General features: G+C 43.5%; 1 protein-coding gene across 8 annotated transcripts in view; it reads left to right on the top strand.

Moving 5' to 3' along the window:
• Window positions 1-26,357, top strand: part of cobl (cordon-bleu WH2 repeat protein) — a 559,613-nt gene that overhangs the window by 241,258 nt on the left and 291,998 nt on the right. For 6 of the 8 annotated variants that reach the window (XM_068011045.1, XM_068011049.1, XM_068011098.1 and 3 more), the window contains 3 exons: window positions 16,832-17,042; window positions 17,568-17,796; window positions 20,371-20,418. In XM_068011045.1, coding sequence (XP_067867146.1) covers window positions 16,832-17,042; window positions 17,568-17,796; window positions 20,371-20,418 — 488 coding nt within the window. The remainder of the gene's footprint in view (window positions 1-16,831; window positions 17,043-17,567; window positions 17,797-20,370; window positions 20,419-26,357) is intronic. The other 2 variants (XM_068011064.1, XM_068011089.1) reach the window with 1 other exon arrangement.

Below are 26,357 nucleotides of genomic sequence, written 5' to 3'. Positions count from 1 at the left end.
ACGGTGGGCTGAAGGGTCTGTTTTTGTGCTGTATAACTCTATGACTCTATGTTTAACCCCGAGATGAGCTACTGACCACATATCTGCACAATCAATAATACTGTTTATTTTTACCTCTGTAATATCATCTGATCCTGCCACTGCCTCAGTTCATGTGCTGCTGAAGCTCATCCATGCCTTTGTTTCCTCGAGACTTGACCATTCCAATACACTCTTGGCCAGCCGCGCATATACTACCCTCCGTGTACTTGAGGTCATCCGAAACTATGCTGCCTGTGTCCTTACTTGTACCAAGTCCCATTCGCTCCACACCCCTGTGTTCTCTAACCCACAAGCAATACCTCAATGTTACAATTCTGATCCTTGTTTTCATGTCCCTCCATCACCTCGGCCCTCCCTAACTCTGAAACCTCCTCCAGCCGTGCAACCCTCCGAGATATCTGTGCTCCTTCAATTCTGGCTTCTTAAGTTTCCCTGATTTTAATCACTTCACCATTGGCGGATATGCCTTCAGCTGCCAAAGCTCTAACCTCTGAAATTCCCGTCCATAAACCTCTCTACCTCTCTTTGCTCCTTTAATGTAACATAAGAATTAGGAGCAGGAGTAGGCACATTTGGCCCCTCAAGACTGCAGTGCCATTCATTAAGATCATGGCTGATCTGATTGTGACTTTAACTCGACTCGCCTGTCCCCCCATAACCCTTGACTCCTTTGTAGATGAAAAATCTAACTCAGCCTTGAATATATTCAATGACCCAGCCTCCACTGCTCTCTGGGGAAGAGAATTCCAAAGATCAATGACCCTCTGCGAGAAGAAATTCCTCCTGATCTTCATTTTAAAAGGGAGACCCCTTATTTTCAAACTGTGCCTGGTTCGAGACTGCTTCTCCATTTTGCTTCTTTCAAAGTGCAGCACTTCACACTTGCCCTCATTAAATGGCATCTGCCATGTATCTGCCAATTTCACCAGTCTGCCTGTATTTTCCTGAAGACTTCTACTATCATGCTCACTAGATACTGATTTGACTAGATGTGCATCATCGGCAAACTTTGAAATTGTACTTCTTATACCTAGGTCCAGGTCATTTACATGTACCAAGAAAATCAGTGGTGCTAATACTGACCCCTAAGGGACCTGGCAGCACGCTTTTTTCCAGTCAAAAAGATCTATTCACCACAACTCTTTGCCACCTATCCCTTCTATTCCATATGTTCCTCATATACTAGTCTGTGGGATGGGTGATGAAAAAATGAGTTTTGTCTGCTCTCTGCTCTCCCTTAAGTCTTGCAAACCTAGTTATTTATGTGTCCTGGTTCTGCATTCACATTTTCAAATAAACACTTGCTTATAATGACAAAATCCAAGCATTTAATGCTTTACAGATATGCTTCATGTCTCACTTCCTGCATTTGGATAAGTGCATTCTTGTCGGTCTGCCCCTGTAACTCAATTTTCTGAGTTCTAGAGTCATCTTTGAAACTATACAGTGCATCAGTATTCTTTTGGGGATAGAATAGGATAGGGTGCCGATTTCAAATGTGGCCTTCCGAAAGTAATGGCATTAACCCTTTTGACTTGCATTCACATTTTCTGACATACATTCCAGTCATTGATAAATGCTGATAATCACACATTTCCCTTTCCACCTTTGCCATTGGTCATCTATCTATTATATGAATGATTTCTATTCCAATAAGGTAACACATATATTTATTATATTCAATTTGTTAATTATTAGCACAGATTTCTCTGTATGGTTTTGGTCTTCCTTAACTGCTCATTTAGCCTCATAACTTGTTTTCACAGAACAAGCTTTTCTCTGAATTGTTTAATTGAAGTTCTTGTAATCATACCTTGTCTCTTATAATCCAGAAACTGTATTTTCCAACAGTGCAAACAATGACGTGACAACAGCTCTTACAGAGCTGCAGATCACCAACAAAGGAAAAGCTGTGGCAACAGAGGAGCAGGTTAAGTGTTCACAATGGCACAGATGGATGATACAATTACCTTTTGATATAGTTGGAGGGGCAGCAAAGGAAGCCCATTTTGGGACTAAAATATACCTTGGTGCCATCTAGATAGACGGAGAGTGCCAACAGAATCAATATTGACACCTAGGATCCATGTATATGGCTACAAATAAGGAAGGCATTTTCTATATTGGGGGCAGATGAAATTAAGTCTTCTCATCACTTTTACAGACTTTCTTCTGAGGCCCATCAACCGCAACACAAACCTAAGTTAGGAATTGCTGTTTCCTCTGGAAGGTGCCTTTTCAAGCATTGTGCACAGCTGCTGCTATTTGACAAACACTCTTTCCATGTGTCTAAGTTGCATGTTACACTTTATTGATAGGTGGTGATGGCCATGAAGGAATAGCAAGTAGATGTATAGTTTTCATTTCTTCTTGTTTGATTGCTATCTCCAAGAGTTGTACCCCACGGAGCTACTACCACTCCCCAGAGGGGTGCCTCAGCAATCTTGGTAATCTGTTGGAGGAGATTCCTGGACTGCTGTGACACCTGCAAGCCCCTTTGAATACTGGTATCTGCAATCATTATGACAGCAGGCTGAGCTCATATGGCAGCAAGCTAACCTTCCCTGATTTCAGTAGGAGTTTCTGCTGCAGCATCCAAATGTTGGGTGGCTTCTGCTAATGTTGTACTGGAAGTTGAGACAACGGCCATCAGCCAACGGCTGCATCATGATTGGGTCTGCAAGTGTGCTAATGGTGTTAGCCACCACTTCCATGCTGGAAAGGTTGACCTCCAAGCTCTGCGCAAACCTTATGGCAAGTTAGTGCCAGACTTCTCCATACTCCTTGACATTGACAGCAGACATTCTGGCAGGCCTGCAAATGCACCAAGCATTTCATTGTGTATATCCATCAGCTTTTTTCTGTAGCCTTCCCATCGAAGTACTGACTCCAGTCCACTGCAGAACTGATAGGAGACTTTGCCCTCCTGCAGGCTGGCAACTGTGTTACCCTTGCCCCCTGCCCTGGCTGCAAGCCACTTGTGTCTGGTGTCTCATCATGTGCAAATCCTGTTGCTATTCTATCCAGTAAATTAACACCAGTGTTCAGTATCTGAGCTGGTGGCTGCAACTGTGATAACGAGTGAGAGCGTTTCTTTTCATCACTGTCTTCCTGCTCTTCCATCTCTTGCTTTTCCACTACTCCTGGCTAGGTTGCAGTTTTTGGGTATCTGAAGGGAGAGAGGAACAAGGGTAGGGTTGTGGTTGAGGGGAGTTGGTGGAAGAAAGCAAATGATGCATGCTTACACCATCTGCAGCTTGTAAATCAGAAAAGATGGTGAGATGAGGGGGAAGTGGGATGTGAGAAGGAGGATTAGGTTCCATGATACCATCATCTTTGATGGTTTCAGCCTCACCGCTGGCCACGGCCTCACTGAAGGCCACTCAAATGATAGCAACCACCTTCTCCTCAATCGGGGTGATGATATGCTGTACTGCATATGGAGCACTATGTCTTGTAAGAGAGAGGGACGTGTGTCAGTGAATGCGGTGCAATATATTTGGGTCACAGAGTCATTTACAGCACAGAAGGAGGCCATTCAACCCATCGAGTCCATGCCGGCTCTCCACCGAGCGATGCTGTCAGTCCCACTCCCCAGCGCAATCCCCATAGTCCTGCAAGTCCATTTTTCTCAGGTCGCCATCCAACTTCCTCATGAAGTCATTGATCGTCTTTGCTTCCACCACCCTTGTGGGCAGCAAGTTCCGGGTCATTACCACCTGCTGTGTAAAAAGTGCTGCCTCATATTCCCCCTGCATCTTTTGCCCAAAACTTTTTAACTGTGTCACCTAGTCCTTGTACCATTTGTTAATGGTAACAGCTTTTCCTTGTCTAATTTAATCACTGTCTTGCTGCTCTTCCATCTCTTGCTTTTCCATTACTCCTGACCAGGTTGTAGTTTTTGGGTATCTGAAGGGAGAGAGGCCTGTCATAATCTTGTACACTTCTTTTAAATCTCCCCTCAATCTCCTTTCTTCGAAGGTGAACAAACACAGCTTTCCTAACCTAACCTTGTAACTAAAATCCTCCATCCCTGGAACCATTCTGGTAAATTTCCTCTGCACCCTCTCAAGGACTCTCACATCCTTCCTGAAGTGTGGTGACCAGAACTGGATGCAATACTCCACTTGGGGCCTAACTCTTGCTTGATACATGTACACTGCAAACTGCCTGACATAGCAAATGTCTCCTGGGATGACTTTTAAGGATCCGGTAGCATGAAAGCTTCATGTTCAAGTAAGCTTCACTTGTACAGGTGGAGCTGTACCATAGCCACGTGTTGTTTGTAAGTCTTTGGGAACCAGATGGTACAACTTTGTGGCAATTTGTTATGAGAAGCAGAGATGTCAGAGACTGTCTCCATTGTTATTAGCCATCTTAAATGGCCAGATATGTGTGAACAGGGTCCATTAACACAGACAAAAGCAAACTACTGCAGTTGCTGGAAACCTGAAATAAAAACAAAAAGTGCAGGAAATACTCAGCAGGCCTGGCAGCATCTGACAAAAAATCATCGACCTGAAGTTTTAACACTGTTTTTCTCTCTCTACAAATGCTGCCTAACCAGCTGAGTATTTCCAGCACTTACTGTTTGTATTTCAATTAGTACAGATCCTGGGACAATGACTGTGACTATTATGTTTTTGATCTAAATAATCTTGTAAAAGGAACTTTTTTGGTTTCTACAAGGACTGCTTAATCTCAACCCACTATTTTAATATTTTGGTGCATCTGAAGAGATAAAAAGCTGAAGGGGTTACTTGCGCTGTTTCATTTTAGAGTCATAGAGTTATACAGCACAGAAACAGACCCTTCGGACCATTGTGTCTGTGCCAGCCATCAAGCACCTATCTATTCTAATCCCATTTTCCAGCACTTGGTCTATAGCCACGTACGCTATGGCGTTTCAAATGCTCATCTAAATACTTCTTAAATGTTGTGAGGGTTCCGACCTCTACCACCCCTTCAGGTAGCGTCTTCCAGATTCCAACCACCCTCTGGGTGAAAAAACTTTTCCTCAAATCCACTCTAAACCTCCTGCCCCTTGCCTTAAATCTTTGCCCCCTAGTTATTGACCCCTCCGCTAATGGAAAACGTTTTTTCCTATCTATCCTATCAATGCCCCTCATAATTTTGTATACCTCAATCAGGTCCCCCCTCAGCCTCCTCTGCTCTGAGGAAAACAACCCTAGCCTATCCAGTCTCTCTTCATAGCTGAAATGCTCCAGCCCAGGCAACATCCTGGTGAATCTCCTCTGCACCCTGTCCAGTGCAATCACATCCTTCCAAAAGTGCGGTGACCAGAACCGTACACAGTACTCCAGCTATGGCCTAACTAGCGTTTTATACAGCTCCATCATAACCTCCCTGCTATTATATTCTATGCCTTGGCTAATAAAGGCAAGTATCCCATATGTCTTCCTAACCACCTTATCTACCTGTGCTGCTGCCTTCAGTGATTTATGGACAAGTACACAAAGGTCCCTCTGACCCTCTGTACTTCCTGGGGTCCTACCATCCATTGTATATTCCCTTGCCTTGTTAGTCCTCCCAAAATGCTTCACCTTTTGAGCATAAGGGTTGATTATACAAAATATGAACAAGTTAAAGGCAAAGCCTGACCCTAACTTTCATTTTTCCTTTATTCTTCTTGACGTTTCTGACAGAAATTTGTTCAAGCCAAGTTTATAATTCATGTCATAAGGGTTTCCATGCATAAACATGTTTTCATTGTTTGATAGGAATTAAAAATTTGGTTTCCTAATGTCATGAATAATCTATCCTGAGACTGTTGATAGAATGGGAATATAGGAAGCTGACTGGAATTAATGTAGATTGTGAGTGTGAGAGAGAAAGATGGAAACAAGGGCTGGGACCATTATTGTGTCAAGGAGGTTTTGCTCATGCTGTTGGGGAGAGTTTAAACTAGCTTGGCAGGGGGATGGGAACCTGAGCATAAATTCAGAAGGGAGAGAAGCAAAGCTGGAATTAGAAGGCAGAAAATTAGTAAGTGTGTATGGAAGGCCAAACAGCAATTAAATATATGACTGAATCATTTGTTTTAAGCGTTGGCTGAGGGATAAATGTTGGCCAGGAAACTAGAAGAACACCCCTGCTCCTCTTCAAATGGTGCCATCAGTTCTTTTCCATTCAGCTGAGAAGGCAAATAGGGCCTTGGTTTAATATCTCATCCAAAAGTCAGTGCCTCTAGCAGTGCAGCACTCCCTCAATGGTAAACCAGATTACGTGTTCAAATCTATGGATTGGAACTTGAACTTACACCTTCTGGCTAAGAGACAAAGTTGCCACCAGTGAGCCAAGGCTGACACTTTATCAGGGTTTTATTGTTTGTGAACTCCTGACACATAAAATTGCCAAGCTACATTAAAGGTTGATAAAACATGAGTGATTCTGAATTGACTGCCATGGAGACAGATGGCAGAAAATAGAGAAAAAAGCATTATAAAATGGATGTCATGGATAGTGTCCACTAAGTAAATTCTTGTGTTATTTGACTAAAGGTTGTGGATTATGAAGGGCAGGAACATCTTACATAAATTAAAAATAAGAGCCATTTTAGGAGGACATACACAAGCAAACCACTCAGCTCCAGATCTCATTACAGCCTTGTTTCGAACATGGACAAAAGAGCTGAACTAAAGAGGGGAGGTGAAAGTGACTGCCGTTGACATCAAGGTAGCATTTGATCCAGTATGACATCAAGGAGCCCTGACAAAATCAAAGCCAATGGGAATCAGGGGGAAATGTCTCCACTGGTTGGAGTCATACCTAACACAAAGAACGATGGTTGTGGTTGTTAGAGGCCAATCATCTCAGTCCGAGAACATCACTGCAGGAGTTCTTCAGGGTAGTGTCCGAGACCTACCAGCTTCGACTGCTTCATCAATGACCTTCCTTCCATCATAAGGTCAGAAGTGGGGATGTTCGCTGATGATTGCACAATGTTCAGTACCATTCGCGACTCCTCAGATACCGAAGCAGTCCCGTGCCAATATACAGCTAGACGTGGACAACATTCAGGCTTGATTGTGGCATGTAACATTTGCACCACATAAGTGCCAGGCAATGGCCATCACCAATAAGAGAGAATCTAACCACCCCCCCTCCCCTTGACATTCAATGGCATTGCCATTACTGAATCCCCCACTGTCAACATCCTGGGGGATTACCAGTGACAAGAAACTGAACTAGACCAGTCATATAAATACCATGGCTGCAAGAGCAGGTCAGAGGCTGAGACTTCTGAGGCGAGTAACCCACCTTCTGACTCCCCAAAGCCTGCCCATCATCTACAAAGCACAAATCAGGAGGGTGATGGAATACTCTCTCCTTGCCTGGATGAGTGTGGCTCCAACAACACTCAAGAAGCTCAACGCCATCCAGGACAAAGCAGCCCGCTTGATCAGCACCCCATCTACCACCTTAAACATTCACTCCCTCCACCACCGATGCACAATGGCAGCAGTGTGTACCATATACAAGATGCAATGCAGCAGCTCACCAAGGTTCCTTAGACAGCATCTTCCAAACCCGCGACCTCTCCCGTCTAGAAGGACAAGGGCAACAGACACATGGGAACACCACCACCTGCAAGTTACCCTCCAAGTTACACACCATCCTGACTTGGAACTGTATCGCTGTACCTTCACTGTCACTGGGTCAAAATCCTGGAACTCCCTTCCTAATAGCACTGCGGGTATACCTACCCCACATGGACTGCAGTGATTCAAGAAGGTGGCTTATCACCACCTTCTCAAGGGCATTAGGGATGGGCAATGAATGCTGGCCTTACCAGCGACACCTAGATCTCATGAAAGAACAAAAAAAAGTCAGACAAAATTTAATGCTGAGAATTGGGAGGTGATACAATTTGGGAGGCTGAATGAGGAGAGAACAGCAACATTCAATGGCAAAACTTTGATAGGTGTTGAGAACCAGAGAGACTCGGCACACAGATCTTTAAAAGTGGGAACACAAGTTGTTGAAGCTGTTTTTTTAAAACAAAATACAAATGACACATGGTGCGCTTTGGAAGGACTGCCCGATGGCTCCCTGAATCAATATCGTACCTGTACACTTGGTCGATAAATAAATATCAAATAGAGCCATAAAATTCCAACAACCACCAACTCCCATTGCTGACTATGTTTACTTGTCTTTATGGTCCGTACACAAGCTGAGAGGGCCCACTGTCTCACTAATAGACACAGTAGCATACTCAAAACAGTCCATTGCTAAAATAACAATACATAGGCTGTGGTGCAAAGATAGGCCATGTTTTATCTAGAATTTGTACCACAATTTTTGACAAAATTGTCATCAGTTTGTCAGAATTTAACTGTCTTGGTATGAGGTCAATGCCACATGATAAACGTTCAGTACTGAGCCTTCAGCCTCAAAAGAGATGCTTGACATCTGAAAATATCAAATTCTGATATAGGTAATAATGAAATGGTGAACACATATTCAAGGCCCATGAACTGTTCTTGGGTACGGCGAGCAATATATGAAATTCAATCAATCCAGTGGGAAATGTTTTTTTAATGATCCTTTTATTTTAATGACTTTTTGATCAGGAAAAAGATCTCTTAGTTTCTAAAGTGAAAAATAACATGTAGCTTATATTTGGATAAATATTTGGTGTGTAAATGCTCAATTCCTATTCTTCTTTAAAGAAGAGTTTACCTTGTCATTACTTTCTAGCAGATAGTACGGAATTGTGAACCAGTTATTTTTAACTTAAAAACACAAACTAATACTTTTGAAGACATCCAGTAGAATGCACATAAATCCAAACCACTTTAAAGCAAATTCCTGGCAGTGTGTTGATAAATACAATCTGTTATCATGTTCTAATTTTGCTTGGTGTCAGTGGTTCAGTTGGTTGCCTGTGAATCACAGGGTTCTGGATTCAAGTCCCACTCCAAGGTTTGAGCACAATAATCAAGACTGACATTCCAGTGCAGTACTGAGGGAGTGCTGCACTGCCGGAGGTGCTGTCTTTCGGATGAGACACTGAACTAAGGCCACATCTGCCTGCTCAGGTAGATGTAAAAGACTCCATGGCACTGTTGCGAAGGAGGGGAGTTCTCCCTGGTGTCATGGCCAATATTTATCCCTCAATCAATATCACAAAAACAGATTATCTGTTCATTATCGCATTGCTGTTTATGGTTGTTTGCTGTGTGCAAATTGGCTGCTGTATTTCCTACATTACAACAGTGACTACACTTCAAAAGTACTTCATTGGCTGTAAAACACCTTGAGATGTCCAGTGGTTGTGAAAAACGTCATATAAATGTCAATTTTGTTTTTCTTTCTTAGCAATAGCAGTCAATCATGCAGTCAGTTCTGTAATCTGCAGATTATTTACATGCTCTCTAGTTGGTTTAAAATGCTGTAAAAACTGTCTGGGTTGGACAGAGGGTATTTGGATCCAACTCTCAGAATTCACCATTTCACAGTTTACCAGTTACATCTTTTGGATTAAATCAAACTAGTGAGAAAGCTACAGATATGCAGTCATTTGTGTTCTATTCCAGAAAGCCAGTTGGTGAAGAATAGAACAGGAGCCAATCTTTACTGAGTCTGACATTTATTTACTGAGGGAAGCATTACAAGCATATACCTCTAAGCCCAACAGTCACAGTTTTAGTCTGTCTGTATTTATAGGGGCTCAAGTGACTCCCCTACATACAATTAAACACATTTAATATACAGTTAACAACTTGAATTGTATATGGCCCAGAAAAGTGATGCAATTTGATAGCTTTTGGTGGAAGCAAATCGCAACATTGACTTACAGAGGGCTAAATTGGATAGATTAAAGCAAAATACTGCGGATGCTGGAAATCTGAAATTAAAACAGAAAGTGCTGGAAATACTCAGCAAGTCTGGCAGCATCTGTGGAGAGAGAAACCGAGTTAACGTTTCAGGTCTGTGACCTTTCATCAGAACTGGATAGCCCCTGAAATTGGGTGTGGGGATCAAACCCGCATTTGTTCAATGTAATGTAGGTCGTGCCCAACTTCATGATACATACTTCATGCTGCATACTTAATGTTACATACTTCATTTGAACGATTGCTGCATACAGCCACTACTAACGGTGCTGTTCACTGGCTGCACACATCAGCAGGTGGCCCAAAATCATAACGTGCTGGCACCACTTAAAGCTAGCCGACACTGCTTAAAGCTATTCTGCACCTCTGAAAGCGAGGTGCATTGTGGCAGGAGCAGTTGCGGGCAATGGCGCAGTAAGTGATACTGACCTGGGAAACAGTGAAGCATGGCACAAGATGTGAGCAAGCAACCTCCAAGGCTTTCAGACACTGCATTGGAGGCTTTAGCAGAGGAGTTGGAAAATAGGAGAGTTGTCCTGTATCCACAAGGGGCCAGGAGGCCCTCTAGACATGTTCAAAAGGCAGTGGGAACAGATGGCCATTGAGCTCAGTGCCAGATGTCAAGCTAATGGATGCAGTGCTGTAAGCAGTTTAATGACCTCACATTAGAGGTCAAAGTCAGTGAATACATCTTCAAATGCTATGTCCCACAACTGCACTACTACCCTCAGACATAGCTCTATCAATCAGGGCCCATACCTAACATGCATATGCTTCACTACACCCTCACACACTTAATACTGCTGCAAACCTCGCACCCACATATCACAGCTTGCACACACTGCCAGCTATTCACCATGGCAACCACATCAGCCAAACAGATTGCACAATACTCACTGACATACTTTCGTTTTTCTTGCAAGACAAGGTGGTGCAAAACCAGAGGCAGTGAGTGCCAGCCAGAGGTGTACAGCCTGCATGTTCTAATCCCTCTGAAGGATGTCTATTGCTGAGGCTGTAACCAGCAACAGGGCTTAAACCATTGAAGATGATGACATCCTCATACCTAATATTCCTTCTCAAATTCCACTTCCTCCTCATCCCACACTCCTTTCTGAATTACAAGCTGCAGACCAAGTAAGCATGCACCTATTACTTTCATCCCCTCCCTGCAAAGTAACTTTACCGTCATGCCTTTTGTTACGGACAGGATGAGAGATGATGGGGAATGGTTCCCGTTTTTCACCTCTCGACTGACTGAAGACAGCGGTTCCTTTTAAAAAAGGTTTTTTTAATGCCTGAGTGCTTTAGTTATCAAGAACAGACAAATGACAGGTTTTCCCTCAGTTAAAAAGAAAGATAGATGTTGAGACAATGCCTGAAATATGCCGCGAACAACAGTTGCCCCTCCATGTTGCTTTCATAGATCTCACCAAAGCCTTTGACCTCGTCAGCAAACGTGCTCTCTTCAGACTACTAGCAAAGATCAGATGTCCACCAAAGCTACGAAATATCATCACCTCATTCCATGACAACAATTCAGCATAGCGGCGCCTCATCAGACCCCTTTCCTATCCTGAGTGGTGGGAAACAGGGCTGTATTCTCGCACCTACACTGTTTGGGATCTTCTTCTCACTGCTGCTCTCACATGCATTCAAGTCTTCAGAAGAAGGAATTTTCCTCCACACAAGATCAGATGGCAGGTTGTTCAACCTTGTCCGTCTAAGAGCGAAGACCAAAGTACGGAAAGTCCTCATCAGGGAACTCCTCTTTGCTGACGATGCTGCATTAACATCCCACACAGAAGAGTGTCTGCAGAGACTCATTGACAGGATTGCGGTTGCCTGCAACGAATTTGGCCTCACCATCAGCCCCAAGAAAACGAACATCATGGGACAGGACATCAGAAATGCTCCATCCATTAATATCGGCGACCATGCTCTGGAAGTGGTTCAAGAGTTCACCGACTGAGGCTCAACTATCACCAGTAACCTGTCTCTCGATGCAGAAATCAACAAGCGCAGGGAAAGGCATCGGCTGCTATGTCCAGACTGGCCAAGAGAGTGTGGGAAAATGGCGCACTGACACGGAACACAAAAGTCCGAGTGTATCAAGCCTGTGTCCTCAGTACCTTGCTCTACGGCAGCGAGGCCTGGACAACGTATGTCAGCCAAGAGCGACGTCTCAACTCATTCCATCTTCGCTGCCTCCGGAGAATCCTTGGCATCAGGTAGCAGGACCGTATCTCCAATGCAGAAGTCTTCGAGGCGGCCAACATCCCCAACATATACACCCTACTGAGCCAGCGGTGCTTGAGATGGCTTGGCCATGTGAACCGCTTGGAAGATGGTAGGATCCCCAAGGATGCATTGTACAGTGAGCTCGTCACTGGTATCAGACCCACCGGCCGTCCATGTCTCCGCTTTAAAGACGTCTGCAAACGCGACATGAAGTCCTGTGACATTGACCACAAGTCGTGGGAGTCAGTTGCCAGTGATCGTCAGAGCTGGCAGACAGCCATAAAGGCGGGGCTAAAGAATGGCGAGTCGAATAGACTTAAGAGTTGGCAAGAAAAAAGACAGAAGTGCAAGGAGAGAGCCAACTGTGTAACAGCCTCGACAACCAATTTTATCTGTAGCGCCTGTGGAAGCGTCTGTCACTCTAGAATTGGCCTTTATAGCCACTCTAGGCACTGCTCCACAAACCACTGACCACCTCTAGGCACTTACCCATTGTCTTTCGAGACAAAGAGGCCAAAGAGAAATATGTTTTTAATGTTTTTTAAAATTCATTCATGGGATGTGGGCGTCGCAGGCTCGGCCAGCATTTATTGCCTAGACCTAATTGCCCTTGGAAGGTGGTGGTGAGCTGCCTTCTTGAACTGCTGCAGTCCATGTGGCGTAGGTACACCCACAATACTGTTAGGAAGGAAGTTCCAGGATTTTGACCCAGCGACAGTGAAGGAGTGGCAATATAGTTCCAAGTCAGGATAGTGTGTGACTTGGAGGGGAACTTGCAGGTGGTAGTGTTCCCATGCATTTGCTGCCTTTGTCCTTCTAGTTTGTAGAGGTTGCGGGATTGGAAGTGCTGTCTATGGAGCCCTGGTGTGTTGCTGCAGTGCATCTTGTAGATGGTACACACTGCTGCACTGTGTGTCGGTGGTGGAGAGAATGAATGTTTGTGGATGGGGGCCAATCAAGCGGGCTGCTTTGTCCTGGATGGTGTCGAGCTTCTTGAATGTTGTTGGAGCTGCACCCATCCAGTCAAGTGTATTCCATCACATTCCTGACTTGTGCCTTGTAGATGGTGGACAGGCTTTGGGGAGAAGGAGATGAGTTACTCACTGCAGGATTCCTAGCCTCTGACCTGCTCTTGTAGCCACGGTATTTATCTGGCTACTCCAGTTCAGTTTCTGGTCAGTGGTAGCCCCTAGGATATTGATAGTGGGGGATTCAGCGATGGTAATGCCATTGAATGTCAAAGGGAGATGGTTAGATTCTCTCTTGTTGGAAATGGTCATTGCCTGGCACTTGTGTGGCGCGAATGTTACTTGCCACTTATCAGCCCAAGCCTGGATATTGTCCAGGTCTTGCTGCATTTCTACACTGACTGCTTCAGTATCTGAGGGGTCGCAAATGGTGCTGAGCATTGTGCAATCATCAGTGATCATCCCCACAGCCTGCGCTGCAAAGCTCTACACCACCCTCCCCCACGATCCCCACCCTGCGAATCCCCTCCTGCCCTGACTTACCTGTGGCCTGGGTCTGGCGCCTCCGGTGATTCCAGTACCTGCAGCAGCCACCGCCTCTGTTTAGTTAAAGAGCTGCTGATCTCTAATTGGCCGACAACTGTCAGTAGGCGGAACTTCCTTCACCGGGGTCCTTAATCCATTTAAGTGCCTAATTGGCACGTAATCTGGCGGGCCTTCCCCAGAGCAGGCAACACGGGGCTCTCCCTGGTACTTTAGCCGGTGGTCGAGACCTCCGTCACCAAGATAAAATCCTGGCCAAGGTTTCCAGTGTTTCTTTGCCAACCAGAGATTTTTTATAGGTTCATGTTATGTAGCTTGAATGATAATTTCCTTCACTGCAGATGACACAAATAACATCCCAGAAATACTTATAAATCAAGAAGTGAAAGGGAGGGAGGAACCTAAAACAATTACAATCACCAGGGAAAGGGTACTGAGAAAATTATGAGAACTAAAGGCTGACAAGTCCCTAGGACCTGATGGTCTGCATCCTAGGGTCTTAAAAGAAGTAGCTGCATTGATTGTAATTTTCCAAAATTCCCTAGATTCTGGAAAGGTCCCATCAGATTGGAAAACAGTGAATGTAACTCCTCTAGTCAAGACACAGAATGCAAGAAACTACAGGCCTGTTAGCCTAAAATCTTTCACAAGAGAAATGCTAGAATCTATTATTAAAGAGGTTATAGCAGGGCACTTCGAAACTCTTAATGTGATCAGGCAGAGTCTACATGGTTTTGTGAAAGGGAAATTTTGTTTGACTAATTTATTAGTGTTCTTTGAAGAAGTAACATGCAATGTGGATAAAGGGGAACCTCTGGATGTGGTGTACGTGGATTTCCAAAAGGTATTTGATAAGGTGCCACATAAAAGGTTACTACACAAAATAAGAGCTCATTGTTTAGCGGGTAGCATATTTGCATGGATAGAGGATTGGTTAGCTAACAGGAAGCAGAGAGTAGGGATAAATGGGGTATTTTCGGGTTGGCAAGCTAGTGGAGTGCCAAAGGGATGAGTGGTGGGGCCTCAACTATTTACAATCTGTATCAATGGCTTGGATGAAGGGACAGAATGTATGGTTGCTAAATTTGCTGATGACACATAGACAGGTAGGAAAGTCAGTTGTGAAGAGGACATAAATAATCTGCAAAGGGATATAGATAGGTTAAGTGAATGGGCAAAAAATTGGCAGATGGAGTATAATGTGGGCAAATGTGAACTTGTCCACTTTGGCATGAAGAATAGAAAAGCAGTATATTATTTAAATGGAGAGAGATTGCAGAACTCTGCGGTACAGAGGGATCTGGGTGTCCTGGTGCATGATTCACAAAAAGTTAGTATGCAGGTATAGCAAGTGATTAGGAAGACAAATAGAATGTTGTTGTTTAATGCAAGGGGAATGGAATAAAGAAGTAGGGAAGTTTTGCTACAGTTGTACAGGGCGTTGGTACGACCACATCTGGAGTACTGTGCACAGTTTTGGTCTCCTTATTTAAGAAAGGATAAAATTGCATTGGAAGCAGTTCAGAGAAAATTCACTTGACTGATTCCTGGGATGAAGGCCTTATTTTATGAGGAAAGATTGGACAGGTTGGACTTTATCCATTGGAGTTTAGAAGAATGAGAGGTGATCTTATTGAAACATGTAAGATCCTGAGGGGATTTGACCGGGTGAATGGTGAAAGGATGTTTCCCCTTATGGGAGAGACTAGAACCAGGGGACACAGTTTAAAAATAAGAGGTCTCCCACTTAAGATGGAGGTGAGGAGAATTTTTTTTCTCTCAGAGGGTTGTTAGTCTGTGGAATTCTCTTCCCCGGAGAGCAGTGGAGGCTGGGCCATTGAATATTTTTAAGGCTGAGTTAGATAGATTCTTGATTGAGAGGGGAGTTAAAGGTTATAGTGTGTAGACAGGATCAGATCAGCCATGATCTTATCAAATGGCAGAGCAGGCTTGAGGGGCCGAATGGCCTACTCTTCCTAATTTGTATGTTCGTATGTATGAATCAGATTTCCATGTAGTATTAAAACAGGACAGGAAATAAATGAAAGGTATAAAATGTAAATTTTAACTGGCTCATGGAGATTCTCTAACTGTTCCTGTTTTTTTAATTGTATTTTCTTCATTTATTGTTCCATGTTTCATGTGTGCTAAATTAGTAACCATTTCACAATGAATGAACTCTTGAAATACATTTCCATATGTCACATTTCTAAATTTTGTGATCATTTTTCATGGAAAGGATTGAGATGAGAGTCATCTTAAAAAGTACTTTTCCGTTGAAGTTTGCATTCAAAGGATTTAATTCACAGGAAAGCAGAGCTCTGAGATACATACTAAGATGGGGTGTCAGAACCAGCATCTCACAACTCTATTCAGTTGAACTGCAAAGGGGTCATTGCCAAGTTAGGCTGGTGAACTCTATGCTGGTTGGAGATTGTGTATAGTCAGGTTTGACTCAATTCTGCAGTGAGGATTAAGAGACAAGGCCTGTTCTTTGGAAATGAGACTACAAGAGCAATCGCACAGCAAAAGCCTGCAAAAGACAAGAAACCTCAGAAAGAAGAGGTTCTGCCCTGGGACTGTAAAGAATGTAGGAGGGTTGTTCTGATTACATTAAGTCAGACAACCCATCACATTCACTATTTTAATGTTATTATATGAAGCAAAATTGTCTCAGTTGAACTGAACAACTCTGATCATACATATATGTTTCACTTCACTGTTGAATAAAGCAGTGCACATTTGAAACAAAACTCCACCCCATGTTCAGAGAGATTAAACAAGCACACATGCAAAAGATACAGTAATCCAATTCTGGTCACAAGGGGGTTCTGTTGTTTCTTGCCAGCATTTTTGATTCTCTGCGTATATATAGAGAGAGCAAGGTGGGTCGGTTCCCATAAAGGTATTATAGGCAAACTGCTTCTGGGAGTGGCCTGGACCTGAGAAGATATCTAATGCAGACCCAAGTTTGTAATGCCAATCAATTAAAAATGAAACTTTTAATGACTACTAACAAAATCAAGCAAGAGAATGAGCCATAAAGTTATTAATGGAATGTTCTGGTAACAGTTTAGTTTTTCTTTAATGATCTTCAAAATACTCTGGAGACATGTTTATTTGAAGTGTTGCATATGTAATATTTAATTTTAATGGGATTTTTTTTCACTACAGTAAAGCGGTGATGGATCTACTGATTGATCTGTGCAGCCAATATCATTTAAATCCAACCCATCATACTCTTGAACTGCAATCCAGAGAGACACACAAACCATTAGGCTTCAAGCCAAATACTCCAGTAGGCGTTTTGGATCTAGACAAAGTGCTCATAAAGCAGAAAGTTATTGAGGAGAAGCCAAGAAGACCCCCACCTGTAGTGCCTGAAGTAGGTAACAAATCAAAAGCATTGTTGCACTTAATTAAAAAAAAAATCCTTTTATATTAATTGTGGCTTGCCATTAGTAGGATGATTCAGTGCACCCAAAATGAGATGCTCGCTGAATTTACTGTGCTAACTGTATGTAGTTCCTATTTAACATTTATCTCCATTTATCAAAATTTTCAGATAACGCATAGCAAGAAAAGGAAGGAGGGATAAAAAATAAGGGGTTTGGGGGCATGTGAAGGATGACGGATAAACCAGAATGCTTTTGAAAAGCTGGCAATTTATGAATGCTCCTTTATTCATCAAATTGATGGATAAGATATATTGATCCATGGTTTCTACCTCTTTTGCTGCGTAAATTTGTGTGGTTTTACTGTGTTCTACACGCCGAGCTCTTGAAAGTGCTTTCATGCCAGTAAAATGACAGGGAAAATTAAAAGTCAATAAATGAAGAATTTATCTATTTTGGTTGACACATTGTTATCACTTGTCCAAATTCTGAATGTAAAATGTTTGATGTTACAGAAAACTGTGAGGTTGGTGGTGAATTTCCTCAGGGCACAAAAAACTGTGGTGCGAGTCAGTCCACTTGTGCCTTTGCGAGATCTGCTGCCAGTCATATGTGAAAAGTGTGACTTCAATTCAGATCACCTTGTACTCCTGAAAGACGGCATCAGAAGGGAAAAGGTGGATCTTTCAAAATCGCTGAATGATTTGGAAACCCGGGAATTGTATGCTCTGGATACCAGCAGAGGTGAGTTTGTGCAGAAACACAACAGCGACAGGAGACCATGATGTATTTTGGCCAAAACATATTTACTTTCAAGCTGTTTGACTGATACTTAATGTTTGTCTGAGCACTTTGCTCCCGGAGGAAGATTAACCTAAAATGATTGCATAGTAAATTAACTTTTTGGAAAATGTTTGAAATTTTTAATCCCAATTTTATGTAACGCATATGTACGAACCTGACCTGAGTAGCAATTTTCTGCTGAATGAAAGGTGAATAATAAACTTATCGCATTAATTCAAATGGAGCACCAAGAGTTGAGTATAGGGTTAACTTTCGGACTACACATTAGGTGGGAGCCCTGTTTGCAAGGAAGTCTTTTCTGCAACATTGTAGTAAAGAATATGTTACTGTATTTTTACTTTACTATGTATTGTGATAACATTTTCCCTTCAGTAAAGTATTAAAATTAAGATGTTTCTGTCTTTGAAGGCAGGATATCCTGTGTTGTACCATTGGGATTGTTCCATTCGTGATGGCATTTTTAAAAATTAATGCTTAAGATCTATTCTAATACCATACCATAGGACTGCTAAGAGGCGACATTGTTATAAGACAGGATTAGGACACAATGGGCTGGATTTTAAGAGCTGGCCGCTCAAAAAATGGTGACCCACCTGTGTGGGCCCCACGCCGAAGAGTCACCGCAGTCTTAAGCCCAGTGGCTCATTGAAATAGCCGAGGTGGCCCGCCCCACCCCCCCCAATGCTGGAGAAGGGGCGGGCTGTCCATCTCTGGCAATGGTGTTAGCTGCCTGTGAGCAGACACTGACGCCATTTTGAATGGGCAGTCAGCCCTGCCGGCTTATTTAAGTATTCAGTAAAATTAAATAAATACATTTCTTTTGCCCCTCTCCCATCCCCAATCACAATTACATTAAATATTTGCCCACCTTCCCCAAAATACTTGCCTTTACCATCAGACCTTCCCCCCCCTCAACAAAGTGCACAATGTTTAAGGTACAACCCTTCCCACCATCTCCTACCCCCATGACGTTTATTTGACCACACCCTCCCCCCCACTGCACTGATAAACTTACCTCCTCCCTCCTCCCCACCAATGTGGCGTCTTGTTTCCCTGGACGGGGATCCAAAGGCACGTGAGTGCTGGTCGCCGCACCAAAAATCGCAGCGGGCCTTCAAGATCTGAGGTAAGTATATGTAAATGCATTAATTTTATTAATTTGAATATGGTGATCGTGGTCCCATTGCTGAGCAGCAGGGTGGCTGCCACGGTGCCTCGCTGCTACCGGGAGGATAGGGCCGGGCCCTGCCGGCGCCGAAGTCATGGCGGTCCTCATCCAGAACCATCTTCAGGCACCCCCCGCCCCCCACCTGCCACGCCTCTCGACATCGAGGGCAGCTTAAAATCCAACCCTATGTTATATGCTGAAACACTCAAGGGATCAAAAGTACTCTGTGCACCAGGGTTCTGTAATTCAGTTTTCTTTAATTTACTTGTTTGACTTCAGATTTAGTTTATGGAAAAAAATAATGCCAGAAATCTACGTCCAAAGTTTTAAAATCCGAACACTTGCCGAAAATGAGTGTTCAGTCTTATAACTCTTCACAAAGCTCCTGGATTATCTTACCAAATCAACCAGAAGCACATTTGCATCTTAAATTCCAGTGAACTGTTGCTTTGTCTAAATATAGTTTGCAGCAATGTTCCCTTTAAGCTGTGCAAGAATGCGACTGCAGAGCAATCGTTAAGGTATTGTGCAGTCTGCTCACAAGTTGTCCCTTTTAAGATGTTACGTGCGTGTGGCTGTACAAAATATTTTTGAGGTACCGTGCATTGAAATAACCAGGCCACACACAACAAAGAAAATTTAGAGGGATCATTGGTTTACAGTCTAATGTTAAGTGATGCCTGTTTACTGAATGGGCTGTGGGAAATTTTCATCACCTTAGTTCTGGTGCAGCTTTATGTATGACTAAACTGTACTATGACTTCAAGCAAGCATGTAAAGAAAGAAAGAACTTGCATTTCTCTAATCCAGAACCTTTCCATTTAAGTGACTCTTGCACAGATTGAAATAAAACACATCCCATTTTTACAAGATTGACTTTTTTGTCATCTTATATTAGATTAGATTAGATTAGAGATACAGCACTGAAACAGGCCCTTCGGCCCACCGAGTCTGTGCCGAACATCAACCACCCATTTATACTAATCCTAAACTAATCCCATATTCCTAGCAAACATCCCCACCTGTCCCTATATTTCCCTACCACCTACCTATACTAGTGACAATTTATAATGGCCAATTACCTATCAACCTGCAAGTCTTTTGGCTTGTGGGAGGAAACCGGAGCACCCGGAGAAAACCCACGCAGACACAGGGAGAACTTGCAAACTCCACACAGACAGTACCCGGAATCGAACCCGGGTCCCTGGAGCTGTGAGGCTGCGGTGCTAACCACTGCGCCACTGTTTATATTAGATCTGTGGCCTTAAAGCCCATTTAAAATGATTGATGTTTTTTAAGAAATTCCAATTTATGTTTTTTTTGTTAATTATGTGCCCTTTTTGTAGTCCTTCAGTCTCAAACACACTCTGCTGCTTCAGCTCTCAATTACAAAGGTATAGTATGCTCGATGCGTTGTTTCTTCATTTATTGCTCTGCTGTAGCAGATCTAGTATAAATCTCCCATTGTAGAAATTAAAAGCTTGATGGCTGCAGTTGGGTGTGAGAAATGATGATAACTTCTTGCTTTATATTAACATCAGAGTGAGGCACAAGGCATTGTAAATTATTATTGTTAAGAGTATTTTACACTGTGCCAAAGCTGCTCGCTATTCCAGGATTATCCTGGCATGCAAACATAATGCCAGGCTTCTTTTCTTTACTGCAGACTGTTTTCTTAAACTCCCCTCCTCTGCCTCCTGCACCCTCACCTCGAACAAGGAGCTAATACACTTCTTTGTCACCAAGATTGAGACCGTCTGTTCAGCTGCCTCTGCTGCTTCCCTCCATTCTCCTAACGCACCTCCCCAAACTTCATCTAAGATTCCCCTCTGCCCTCGCCCTGAACTCACATCTTTCTCAATGGTTCTCTCTCCTCAGATACTGTCCCCCTTCCGATTATATCTGCCATAGTCGCTCACCCCTCTGCTCAAAAAAACAGCCATTGGACATTCTGAAGGGGGAGGGTGAACAGTCAGAGCTTGTGGTTCACATTGCTACCAACGACGTAGGTGAGAAAGAGGGATGAGGTCCTGCAACAAGAATTTAGGGAGCTAGGTAGCAGATTAAAAAGCAGGACCTCAAAGGTTATAATCTCTGGATTACTCCCAGTGCCACCTCCCAGTGAGTTTAGGAACAGGAGGATAGAGCAGATGAATGCGTGGCTGAAGGGATGGTGCAGGAGGGAGGGCTTTAGTTTCCTGGCTCACTGGGTCTGTTTCTGGTGAAGGTGGGACATGTACAAGTCGGACGGGTTGTACCTGAACTGGAACGGGCCCAACATCCTTGTCAGGAGCAAAAACAAGAAATGCTGGATTCACTCAGCAGGTCTGGCAGCATCTGTGGAAAGAGAAGCAGAGTTAACGTTTCGGGTCAGTGACCCTTCTTCGGAACTGACAAATATTAGAAAAGTCACAGATTATAAACAAATGAGGTGGGGGTTGGGCAAGAGATAACAAAGGAGAACCCCCACCTCATTTGTTTATAATCTGTGACTTTTCTAATATTTGTCAGTTCCGAAGAAGGGTCACTGACCCGAAACGTTAACTCTGCTTCTCTTTCCACAGATGCTGCCAGACCTGCTGAGTGAATCCAGCATTTCTTGTTTTTGTTTCAGATTTCCAGCATCCGCAGTATTTTGCTTTTATCCTTGTCAGGAGGTTTGCTAATGCTGTTGGTGGGGCGGTTAAAATTAATTTGTCCAGAGGATGGGGTACAGAGGGGAGGCAGAGTAGAGGGTGATGCACAGCCAAACCTAGAAGAGAAACTAAGTCAGTCTGGAAGGCAGAGCAAATATAGACCTGTTAAGGCACAAGCGAATAAAGCAAGGCTGGATTGCATCTTTTTAACGCAAGGAGTGTTACAAGTACGGCAGATGAATTGAGGGCATTGATTAACACATGGGAATATGATAGTATTGCAATCACAGAGACCTGGTTGAGGGAGGGGCAGGACTGGCAGCTTAATATTCAAGGGTACAGAATCTTCAGGCATGAAGCGGGGGTAGGGGTGGTGGGGGGGGTGGTGGTGTGGGGGGGGTGGTTGTAAAAGAGGAGGTGGCATTGCACTATTGATCAAGAGTCAATCACTGCAGTAAAGAGGGATGATATCTTAGAAGTTTCATCAGATGAGGCCATATGGGTAGAACTTAAAAACAAAAAGGGAGCAATCACTTTGTTGGGACTGTACTACAGACCTCCAAACAGTCAGGGAGAGATAGAGGAGCAGATATGTAGGCAAATCTCAGAGAGATGTAAAAATAATAGGGTAATAATAGTAGGGATTTCAACTTCCCCAATATTAACTGGGATAGTCTTAGTGCAAAAGGCTTAAAGGGGCTAGAATTCTTAAAATGCATCCAGGAGAGCTTTTTGAGCCAACACATAGAAAGTCCGACAAGAGAAGGGGCGGTACTGGACCTAATCTTAGGGAATGAAGCCAGACAAGTGGTAGAAGTGTCAGTGGGGAAGCATTTCGGGGACAGTGACCATAACGCTAAGATTTAAGGTAGTTATGGAAAAGGACAAAGATGAACCGGAAATAAAGGTACTGATTAGGGGGAAGGCCAATTTCAATATGATAAAACAGGATCTGGCCAAAATCGACTGGGAGCAGCTACTTGTAGGAAAATCTACATCAGACCAGTGGGAGTCATTCAAAAAGGAAATAGTGAGAGTTCAGGGCCAACATGTTCCCGTAAAAGTGAAAGGTAGGACCAAAAAGTCCAGGGAACCCTGGATGTTTCGGGATATAGAGAGTTGGATAAGGAAAAAAAGGAGGCTTATGGCAGATTCAGAGTGCTGAAAACAGAGGAGGCCCCAGAGGAGTATAGAAAGTGTAGGGGGGGTATTTAATAAAGTAATTAGGAGAGCAAAGAGGGGGCATGAAAAAACACTGGCAGGTAAGATAAAGGAAAATCCCAAGGCATTTTATAAGTATATTAGGGCAAGAGGATAATCAGGGAAAGAGTAGGGCCCATTAAGGACCAAAGCGTCAACCTGTGTGTGGAGCCGGAGGACGTAGGTGAGATTTTAAATGATTTATTTTCATCTATGTTCACTATGGAGAAGGACGGTGTAGGTGTAGAGATCAGGAAGGGGGATTGTGATATACTTGAACAAATTAGCATTGAAAGGGAGGAGGTATTAGCAGTTTTAGCAGGCTTATAAGTGTGTAAATCTCCAGGCCCAGATGTGATGTATCCCAGGCTGCAATGTGATGATTGCAGGGGTTCTGACACAAATTTTCAAATCCTCTCTGGCCACAGGAGAAGTGCTAGCGGACTGGAGGACAGCAAATGTGATCCCATCATTCAGGAAGGGTAGTAGGGATAAACCAGGTAATTACAGGCCACTGAGTCTGTAATCTCCACTTGGAGAGGCAGGGATTAATCAAGGATATTCAGCATGGCTTTGTCAGGGGGAGGTCATGTCTAACAAATTTGATCGAATTTTTCGAGGAGGTGACTAGGTGTGTATATGAGGCTAAAGTAGTTGATGTAGTCTAAGTGGACTTCAGTAAGGCTTTTAATAAGGTCCCACATGGGAGATTGGTCAAGAAGGTAAGAGCCCAAGGGATCCAGGGCAATTTGACAAATTGGATCCAAAATTGGCTGAGTGGAAGGAGGCAGAGGGTGATGGTCGAGGGTTGTTTTTGCAATTGGAAGCCTGTGACCAGTGGTGTACCACAGGGTTCGGAGCTGGGACCCTTGCTGTTTGTAGTGTACATTAATGATTTAGATGTGAATATAGGAGATATGATGAGTAAGTTCGCAGATGACATGAAAATTGGTGGTGTCGTAAAAAGTGAGGATAGCTTTAGATTACAGAACGACATAGATGGGCTGGTAAGATGGGCGGAGCAGTGGCAGATGGAACTTAATCCTGAGAAGTGTGAGGTGATGCATTTTGGGAGGATTAACAAGGCAAGGGAATATACAATGGATGGTAGGACCCTAGGAAGTACAGAGGGTCAGAGGGTTCTTGGTGTACTTGTCCAAAGATCACTGAAGGCAGCAGCACAGGTAGATAAGGTGGTTAGGAAGGCTTATGGGATAATTGCCTTTATTAGACGAGGCATAGAATATAATAGCAGGGAGGTTATGATGGAGCTGTATAAAATGCTAGTTAGGCCACAGCTGGAGTACTGTGCACAGTTCTGTTCGCCACACTATAGGAAGGATGTTATTGCACTGGAGAGGGTGCAGAGGAGATTCACCAGGATGTTGCCTGGGCTGGAGCATTTCAGCTATGAAGAAAGACTGGATAGGCTAAGGTTGCTTTCCTTGGAGCAGAGAAGGCTGAGGGGGGACCTGATTGAGGTATACAAAAGTATGAGGGGCATAGATATGGTAGATAGGAAGAAACTTTTTCCCTTAGCGGAGGTGTCAATAACCGGGGGCAAAGATTTAAGGTAAGGGGCAGGAGGTTTAGGGGGAATTTGAGGAAAAGTTTTTTCACCCAGAGGGTGGTTGGAATCTGGAACACACTGCCTGAAGTGATGGTAGAGGCAGGAACCCTCACAACACTTAAGAAGTATTTAGATGAGCACTTGAAACGCCATAGCATACAAGGCTACGGGCCAAGTACTGGAAAATGGGATTAGAATAGATAAGTGCTTGATGGCCAGCACGGTGGGCCAAAGGGCCTATTTCTGTGCTGTATAACTCTATGAATCTATGACTCTCTGTCCTTACAAATTACTAGGCCTATATTCCCTAGAGTTTAGAACAACGAGAGGTGCTCTCATTGAAACATCAAATGTGCCACGCTCACGTGAAGTGTAGCGATGAAAATACTGAAACATACTGAAAAGTTATAAAACTTAGAACAATTTTTAAATATTGGGACACTGGCTGTCAACAAAATCATACCACCTCCTGCCTGGTAGACCACACTCATTGTCCACTACGACTGAAAAACCAATCAGCCCCCTCTGCATGGAAATAAGACAGATAATCACAAATAGATGTGAGCTATACTCAAACAAGCGAAAACAAAGACCTTCCTCAGACTTTCCGTCTCCAGCTAACCTTCATTGCAATGCAGTGTGAACAGCCCTCATCTCCTCAAAATGGGGCCACCAAAAGGCCATTGTGTAGCCCAGCAAGAACTGAAACCTCAAGTCACATGGGTGAAGTTAATACTTGTAAGTTCACCTTAGAAAGTAATCGCTTTGAGGAACAAAGGGGTCTTGCCAGTACAAAGCTTAGGCATCAAGATCAGTCTCGTCTTTTCTCAGCCAGAGGGTAAGCATCTAAAGCTATCTTGAATTGCAGCATGGCTGAGAGAAAGAGAGATCAGAGCAACATCACAGAAAAACAGTCCAGCCAAGGGCTGTGGAAAGATCCAGACAAAATAAGAAACCCTGCTGCTAATTCTACACTTCAACTTGGTGTAGCAGAGAACTGCAAAGTGACTGCCACCTCCAGTCTGAAATTTTAATCACCAGAAATCTATAACACCTCAACAAGTTCAAGACTATTAACACCCAGGCCTGCATCTTTAAAAATGACTGTCCTACTTAGCAGATTCAACAGGTTTACTGTAAATCACGAACACCTACCACACCTTGAACTCTTACCCTTTACCTGCAAGCTGTCTTCTCTTGAGAGTGAATGCGTATGTGGTGTTGCAAACATTTTGGGGAATGAATATTGTTTGATAAATAGTTAATCTTCTGTTTTAAACCTACAAGAAAACCTGTCACTGTCTGTTTATTGGGAAATAAAACACGCAGGGGCTAATTCATCATTTAACAAAACAAGATGCAGTCAGTTGGGAGGTGAGCAGTGGGATCCACCCACACCCCTCACCACTTGTCCATAACAAATGCTTAAGAGTCTTGACAGAGTAGATGCTGGGAGGGTGTTTCCCCGAGCTGGCGAAAGCCTAGAATTAGGAATCACAGTCTCAGAATAATGGGGGGGCTATTTAGGATTGAGGTGAGGAGACATTTCTTCATTAAAAGGGTTGTGAACAGTTGGGATTTTGAACATATAGTTATAAGTGAATTGTGAGAAAAGATTTTTACAGGGCAGACACAGAAGAAATTAGGATTGGGAGAGGAAAGAGAGATATGGATGGAGAGTGATGCAAGGAAGTGATCAGACATGGTCTGATCTGTGATTGACACAATGGGAGGTCTGAGGCGAGGTCAAGAGGGTGGCTGTGAATATGGGTTGGGGAGTTGATATGAATAGAGAGACTAAGGGAGGATAGGAGGGCAGTGAACTCAGAGGAGAGAGGATGGTGAATTGAGATGGAGGTTGAAATCAAGGATGAGAATTTGTTTGGTGCAGAGGCTGAGGGAGAAAAGCGGTAAAGATATCTTGGCG

This window comes from Heterodontus francisci, chromosome 2 (genome assembly GCF_036365525.1).
Source record: "Heterodontus francisci isolate sHetFra1 chromosome 2, sHetFra1.hap1, whole genome shotgun sequence".
NCBI classification, from domain to species: domain Eukaryota; kingdom Metazoa; phylum Chordata; class Chondrichthyes; order Heterodontiformes; family Heterodontidae; genus Heterodontus; species Heterodontus francisci.
Note: the sequence above shows the minus strand (reverse complement) of the source record. Positions and strands in the feature narration are given on the sequence as shown.